Raw genomic sequence first — 8,167 nt, 5'->3', positions numbered from 1 at the left:
TTGAAGTTGTTTTGTCTGGATAATACAGAAGAGACTTACTGGGCAACTCAAAAAGATTATACTGAGGCGTACATGAGGCGTACACTTTGTGATAACCATTTTTGAATTCAGAGACAGCCTTACCACAGTAATTTAGCATGAAGATACACAGCACCATGGTGGACTGTCTCTGCACCCATGCTAAATGCAAATGAGGTATTATGATGGAGAGGCATATTTACTGATGTTTGGCATTTGTGCACTGATACTGTGACTCACTCTCTCTTTAGCCTTAATGCCTTAAAGAAATACTAACCTAGTTCACATATAATTAGAAATGTTAACATCCTCTTACTACAAATAAAATACATGCAACTGCATTATATTACCCTTTACATACAGTAGTTTGAAAGCATAACTATAACTTGTCACTATAGTATGAGTTGTGTGGTGCACAAAAAGAATAGAAATGCACACGTATACTACAAAGTTATGTATAATCACTATTTCTAAGTGCATTTTTTATCAGTTTCTCAGATCTGGAATATTTAGTTAACATTTGGTTTAGAGGAGTTACTGATCTTGTTACTTTCACTGAAATTAGCAATACAGCAACACTGTACTAACTGCATCTAATATTCAGGTGCATAAAGAGGAAGAGCATGTAGGCACATCTACATGCAGCTCTCAGTGTAGCATACCCTCTCACTCATTGACATGCTTTACTCACAATTGTGCAGTTACTCAAATGGCTATCTGAAGGAGGCAATTTCTTCAAAAATTCTGTAGCTAGGAGAATAAAGCAATACTATGGTCCTTGGGCAAAGTTGCCACAACCAGCATGATTGGGACCAAATTTGACAGGGACTGACTAGTGCAGAAGGTCATTTCTGGTGTACAAAGAGAAAAGCATGTGGCATTGCAATAGAGAGGTCCACTGCAAGGGAGTTGGGTCATCTTTCCTGAAATGGCTCACAGAGGTTGAAGAATTGTTGCTATCACTTGCCAGCCAAGGGGAGAGGGCCCTCATAGTTGGCTGTGGTTTGGCTGTGGGATATCATTTGTGAAGAACCAGGTTAGTAATGTTTATTACCTTACAGTAAAGCACACTCCACTGCATGATTGAAAAGAAGTACCATCCAATGCTCACCTGTATATCTATTATACCAGGCATCACTAGTCTGAAGCCACAGCTACCTGCATGACAAGATATGTCCTTCAATGTATGCAATATGCCAATTTTAATGTGTAGTAGTTTTCATACCACAGGGGGTTGTAAAGGGATATGTGTGAGCTAAAAGTGGTTTCATGTGTGTTCATCCTTTCACAGGTTCCACTGGAGGGTAGTCCAGCACTGCAAAACACAGGGATAACATCAGTAGGGCACATGTGGCTGATGATGAAACCAACTAAAAAGTGGCAGGATCCCCAACAGAATAGCACTCTCTGTAACGCTACAGGAGGAGAGATCGCCTGCATCCAGTATTACATAAACATGTAGAAGTACAGGCTGAGGTCATAACTTCATCAGTGCAGGACTGACCTGCTGCACTTGGCAGTGCTTTACAGGCTCTGCCTCGGTCCATAGCTCACACAATACCTGAAATGCATGCCCACCACCGAGGATAGATGTGAAGAGGGGGTGTGGGACCACCATCATACCAGGACCGACCCTGATATGGCTACAGCCCTCAACATTGACCAGCATATGTACGGCTCATAGAACCAGTGAAAACCATCCTCTACTGACAGAATTGTGGAGATGAGTGAGCTCGTGTCTTTCAGAATGACATGCTCCAACTATGCAGTCACATGGAGTATAGGGGAGGACAGGATAGAATGCTGCTGCTGAGGTCACTGCTGGCTAATGTGTCCTCTATAGGTGTCTTCATGAGATGCATTGTAACTGCCATCTAGTCTGACTCACCAGGCCATGTAGTTCATGGCTGTGGGAGGACACAGATGACAGGAGGTTGGCTACTGCCCATCCCTTATCTAACCGTTGTTAAATTCTTATACTTCAAACAGTGACATAGGTACAAATACATCAACAGGACAGAAAACAAACCATATTAACATTTTCCTTTTTTTCAAGCATTATACATATGCTTGCTATTTAAAAATTATCATTCACTGTATTACGTGCCTTGCTCAATCCCTGCTTTTCCTTTAATTTCCCTCCTGTTCCTGAACATTATTCTGTTTGTTGCAATAAATTCCATTTATTTCTATCTAAGTTGCTCACTTCCATTTCTAAAGATCCTAGCTTCAATTCTGATATCTCTCACAATATTTAATACTTTATGAATGGTTGGTTTATATTTTGATTTCCGTTTTCTAGTAATGGCTTTTTTAGTAGGTAGCCAACAGCATTAAGATTAACAAGACCTTACTATCTCTAGGTAATTCAGATTCTATATATTAGCTTAAAAGAATAATTTCCTTAGTTGCAATCATTTGCTTCCCCAACAATTCTGACAAAGTACTCTGTATGGAATTTTTAAAATCTGCCACCTTACTACATTACCAAAAATGTTTCCAATTAGCTCTCTCTTTCCCATCATACATCCAGCAATTGCTATATCTCTCTCTTTCACTCTCTTTCTCTCTCTCTCTCACATGTTGCAACAGAGTCCTAGAGTGACTTGGGAGACAGCCACTGCTAGCTTTGGAATTTTCAAGGCAAAGGGGGAAATGCAAGTAGGTTGCTAAGTCTTTCTTCCATACCACAGTGCATGCACTTACTCCTATGGATAATTTTGGAGTCCCCTTTATACCTACTGCATGTATTTGGAATGTAAGAGGAAACCGGTCTACCTGGAGAAAACCCATGTGAACACAGGAAGATCATGCAGACTCCACAGAGAAGACTACCTGAGGAATGATTATCTACATTCCGCTTGATTTATAAAAATACCTATGCAAATACATGCATGTAATTCTGCTTAGCAACTTCTCCCAATCTCTTACTGTTGCATCTATCAATGTATCTTTAGCAGAGGTTCCTTCTGTTCTGTCTTCCCTCAAATACATCTGAAGAAATGCATGAGGAGTTTTGAGCCCCAGACTGACCTCTGATATACTCAGCTAGGCATTTCTCTTATTCGTGATCTTGTCCCTCTCACCATAACCATCTTTGTCAAACCCTTTAAGCATTCTGTAGTCCTTTTCCTTGGTCTTACTCCAGTCCTTACAGATTTCTGATGTCATCTGCGTGGGACTGTCTCAAACATCTCGCTGAAAGCCAGGTAGACACCTATACTGGTACTCCCTTCTCAAGCTCATCTACAACTCAGATATAAAACTGCATCTGTGTTGGCTAAATGCTCCTTCAGGCCATATTGCTTATTGTCCTAGAGATTGTTGCCCTCTAGGAAAATACCCAGCCTTTCCTTCTGGATTCCTTCATGACTTTTGCTGTCATAATTGGGAAGGGAGGAACAAAGTGGTTCAATTGCGAGAGAGAGAGGGGTCAAGAGACAGAAATAAGATATGTGGAGAGAGATACAAAATTCCAGTTTTGACCTACTGGGAGACCCTTAGTATGCCTGGCTTTTGACTAGTGGGAAGGGAATCTTGCATTTCCCAAAGTAAATGCAAAGTCTGTGCAAGTATTTCTACAGAAATTTATACTTTTAATTCACATTTAAAAGAGGAGCTGTCATAGTATCTTTGGGAATGGTGGGATAGTAGTGATATCCATAGAGTAAGGGCAGATAAACCAAAGGTCTTAAGTTTCAGTAGCTTGTGGTGAACAGAGACTCAATAGAATATGTCTAAGTGACCATAGCAAGGAAGAAGTAATATTATGTGAAACAGTATCTGATATAAATGTACAAGCCATATCAAACAGCGACAGCGAGTAATGAATTTCTGTAGCTGTAATATAACTAAAACTTTGTATCAACACTCTTTCCAGTGTCAGTGGTGCAACAGGTAGCAGCACACTGTGGGTTCTATTCCTTCACCAGGTAGAACAATAGCTGACATTGCAGTGCAGCATGAGGGGGGTGCTGCATTCTTGGGTGTGTTGCCCTTTGGATGAGTTGTTAAAACAAGGACCCATCTGCTTGAGTTGGAAGTAGCTCAGGTGGATGCAAAAGTTCCTATGGTGCCTATCAAAAAGAGAAGTGGAAGTTTTCTGATGCCTTGGCAAAATTTCCCCTAGAAGTATCAATATCGCCTCTGGTCCCCCTTAAAAAAAGAGAAATAGACTGATAGGACTAAGCAAGTCAACAAAAGATAAATAATAAGGATAAATAAAAAATAAATAATAAAATGCATAAACCAGGCAGTCTAAAGCAGAAACCACTTGATTAAACCACAAAGTGTCAACTTCTTCATCCATTTCTCTAAAGGACTTCATCTGAAAGATATAAATGTTGTAGCTCAACAATTCTCGATCTCTGTTTAAATGGCTATAACTTTTTTCAGCATGCATTTCATAAAAACCTTGCTGTATGACACCACTAGAAACTACATCCCACAAGATGTGTCTAAGCGACCATATCTTTTTCACATCACTTGATTGTTGCATTACTGCATCTTCTAGATGCCCAGTATATGCACTGATATAAGGTTTAGATCATTCATATTGGTTATTTGATAACCATAGGTTCATAGAGTAGTACTAGGCTAGTTGCCCTTGTGGGCTATTTTAAACCTAGCCAATTACCCCAGGTGAGAATCAAACCACGTACCTTGTGTCTGTAAGTTAAACACCTTAACTATTATGCCAGCCTCCCACCCTGGAAAGGAGTCTGGGCCAAGGGCCCTTATTCAACTACAATGGTAGCATGAGACAGAATTCCAGCACAAAATAAATTAAACAATATAAACTGATTAATCACATGTAATGTGAATAATGAAACCACTTTATATAATGCATACAATAATGGAACAAGTGCAGTTTGAACAACTGAGTGGGGAAGCTGCAGTTATAGCTCACAAAACAGTAAATAATACAATAATTTTTCCCAGGATCAGAGAATCATTTGCCTATTTGTAATAGAAATGAAATGGTACTGCAGATTGCCATTGCAAGAGATCTATATTCAAGGGTGTATCTGAATGGGGGGGGGGGTTGTTACTCAATTGAAGGGTAAAATTTGATTGATCGTTTTATGGACAGTTGAAGTACAGCAACACAAGGAGCCACTGGCTGCAGATAACCACCTTGTGATATGTTGTCTCCATCTGTGCAGGGTCTTGACCTACAGAGGTAGAGAAACCACAGGGAGACACTGGCCATAGATAATCATCTTGTGATATACTCTCTCCAGCTGGGCAGGTTCTTGTCCTACAGAGGTGCAGCAGCCACAAGGAGCCACTGGCTGCAGATAACCACCTTGTCATATGCTGTTTCCAGCTGTGCAAGGTCTTGTCTTACACAGGTACAGCAACCACAAGGACCTACTGGCTGCAGATAATCACCTTTTGGTGTGCTGCTTCCAGCTGTGCAGAGCAGACCTCTAAACCAATCAGGGACAAATTTCAACAGAATCAGGAACAAGTCAAGAAAAAATCAGGGACAATCAGGGACACTTTTAAAATATTATTTATTTATTTATTTATTTGCATTTGTTAACCGGGTTGGTCCAGCTGGGTAAGAATTACCCTTTTTCAGTGGAGACCCGAGGGGAAAAGCCCCAAACAGACATACAAATACATACGAATAGAGACAAATTAACAATATTACAGAGGAAAACAATATTATGGGTACAATGGATAAGAAAAACAAACAATGAAAGTTTGAGAATATGAGTAAGGTAGGCCAGAGGCATGCATGCAAAAGATTTATGAAAAGGTTAGATATTAGTGCTATTAACTTGAAACATTGACAGAATCAGAGCATATGAATTAATACACAGTTTCTGAAGTAAAAGAAGTCCATAACTTTTAATTATTGTTATTATTCATTAAATGTAATTCACCACCTTTCCTCCAAAAGTCACTAGTTTTAGGAGGGATTAAGAAGGACAGAGGTAGATTTTGAGTCAAAATCAGGGACGTCCCTGAAAATCAGGGACAGTTGAGATGTATGGTGCAGAGTCTTGTCAAAGAATATTAGAATATTTTATTGGCTGACTGTTTTGGTCAGAGATTAAGGATCTGAGCTATACCAAGCATTGTCTTGCTGTTCCATGTTGTTTCTGTCAGTCTTTACTTGCATACTTCGAAATATCCTCAACAAGTCACTTAACCATTAGCTAACCATTGCTTTGAAGTTATGCCTGAATTGGAGCACTCACGCCTAGTAAAACTTACCCAATTAATGCATGCATATGAAAACATTAAATTACATTTAAAATATATATATAATATATATATATATATATATATATATATATATATATATATATATATATATATATATAACATATATATATATATATATATATATATATATATATATATATATAAAACATGCAGTTGGGGACTGAGGGTAATCAGTCTAAGTCACTGTCTTTTAAACTGATTGATTCAAATCCTTCACTACAGGTTATACATCTCATCAGAAATGTGCTGGACTAACAGTCTTCTGTCATTTACTCAACAAGCAAAACAAAACAAAAAAATCTGTGGTTGCTTGTCTTGATTGCCATGGCCAACTTTCTGCCTTTGGAGGCTGCTGTACCAGTCTGAATGCTTTCCTCAAAATTTTATTGCAGCCTTTCCTCTGTTTAGACCATAGCTTTTTAGACTCTGCGACAGACAGCCTTCTCAAAGCACAACAGTGTTCCAGAATGTTCATTAGATGAAAAAGTACATTGGGCTTCCCCAAACAAAAAGTGAATGCTGTATTTAAAAAAAAAAAAAGGCATATTGATTCTCTCAACTCACCCCGCTCCACTTCTGCACACACACAGACATAGACACACACAGATGCACACACGCGCGTACATGGATATGCGCACACACAAACACGCACACACACACAAACACGCACACACACACAGTGTGAAGTAATTGAAAGATCTGCCTTTGTGTATTACTTTTATTATTGATTTGCATGTAGATACTTATATTTATCTACTATTATCCTTCTGCATGTAGCTGAATCTCTCATAAAACAAATTTTGAATAGTAAGGTTTAAGTACACAACATTTTCTTACTTGTCTAGGCTTTCCCATGGAGGCTGGCCTTGATATTTAAGAAACCCTACTCCAGCCTTTGTCTTATTTCCTATGTCTCTCATGCCTTCCTGACTCATCACTCCTCTGTAACACTGCTACATAGACTTTCAAAATGGTTAACTTAAATATCTCACACCTGTACCACATTCATGTCTGGGCCATAACACCTCAGAATAAATGTCTACGTAGGATTCTGTAACATGCTAAAGAAAACATGTCTTGGAGAAGCAATGCTTCAGAAGTTAAAATGCTACAGTGTTTCTTAAAAGAGATACAACTGCTTATTTGCATACTCGCAGAAAAAAAATCTGCATTTCTGAAACATTCTTTTTCCAAGATAACAGTACTGGAAACAAAGGTAAATATTTTGTGTGGGAGACACAAAAAATCCATTAATGAAGTCAGTTGGGAAAGGGTGAGGGGACAGAGGTTATAACTGTTCTAAAGTATGGAAAATATACTCGGTAGACTACAAAATCCTGACTGTCAATACATTCCATGAACAGACTGTATGCTTCTCTGTAATAGTACATTTTAATCTGACTTACCTGTAGTTCCAGAATGGAAACTGATGGAACAAGTCATGGTGAAGAAAAGCAGGATGACATTGCATCGAGTCATGTTTCACTAAGAGTTGTAAAGTGTCAGGCCCTCACCCTGTAGAAAGAAAACAAACAGTGAGGGCAAGCGAAGGAAGGAGTTAGCAGGGATTACCCCAACTCAATGCAGGTAATAAGACTAACAGAGAAAGTACAGAGCCATTAATATGCAGGTTTTTAGCTATTAAAATTCCAAATACACTGTCTCCAGTACCTTGCTGTGGTATTCTGACTATTTTGAGGTTTCAGCAAAGGTTCAGGTTGATGAATAACTTAGCTCAAATATTGACAGATAAATAGATCCTGCTGTCAACAAAAGCACACTTTTTTCTCAGTAGCTAAATCCATTTAAAACGAATCAATACTCATTCTTTTGCCACTATTGCAAAATCTACTGTAGGTCTATAAGCTCTATAGCTTTCTGGTATCTTTATGAGAGTGGACAAAAATGC

At 38.8% G+C, this 8,167-nt stretch overlaps 1 protein-coding gene across 1 annotated transcript in view; it reads right to left on the bottom strand.

Annotated features, from left to right (window-relative positions):
* LOC122801037 (coagulation factor IX-like) overlaps positions 1–7,919 on the bottom strand; it is a 255,068-nt gene extending 247,149 nt beyond the window's left edge. Inside the window, exon 1 of the mRNA XM_044070500.1 lies at positions 7,665–7,919. Coding sequence (XP_043926435.1) covers positions 7,665–7,737 — 73 coding nt within the window. The 5' untranslated portion in view covers positions 7,738–7,919. The remainder of the gene's footprint in view (positions 1–7,664) is intronic.
* Between the last annotated feature and the right edge of the window lie 248 nt (positions 7,920–8,167).

This window comes from Protopterus annectens, chromosome 4.part1, assembly GCF_019279795.1.
Source record: "Protopterus annectens isolate FY-2018-M chromosome 4.part1, PAN1.0, whole genome shotgun sequence".
In the NCBI taxonomy this organism is placed as follows: Eukaryota; Metazoa; Chordata; order Ceratodontiformes; family Protopteridae; genus Protopterus; species Protopterus annectens.
The sequence above is the reverse complement of the archived record's forward strand: the minus strand, read 5'-3'. Positions and strand labels throughout refer to the sequence as shown.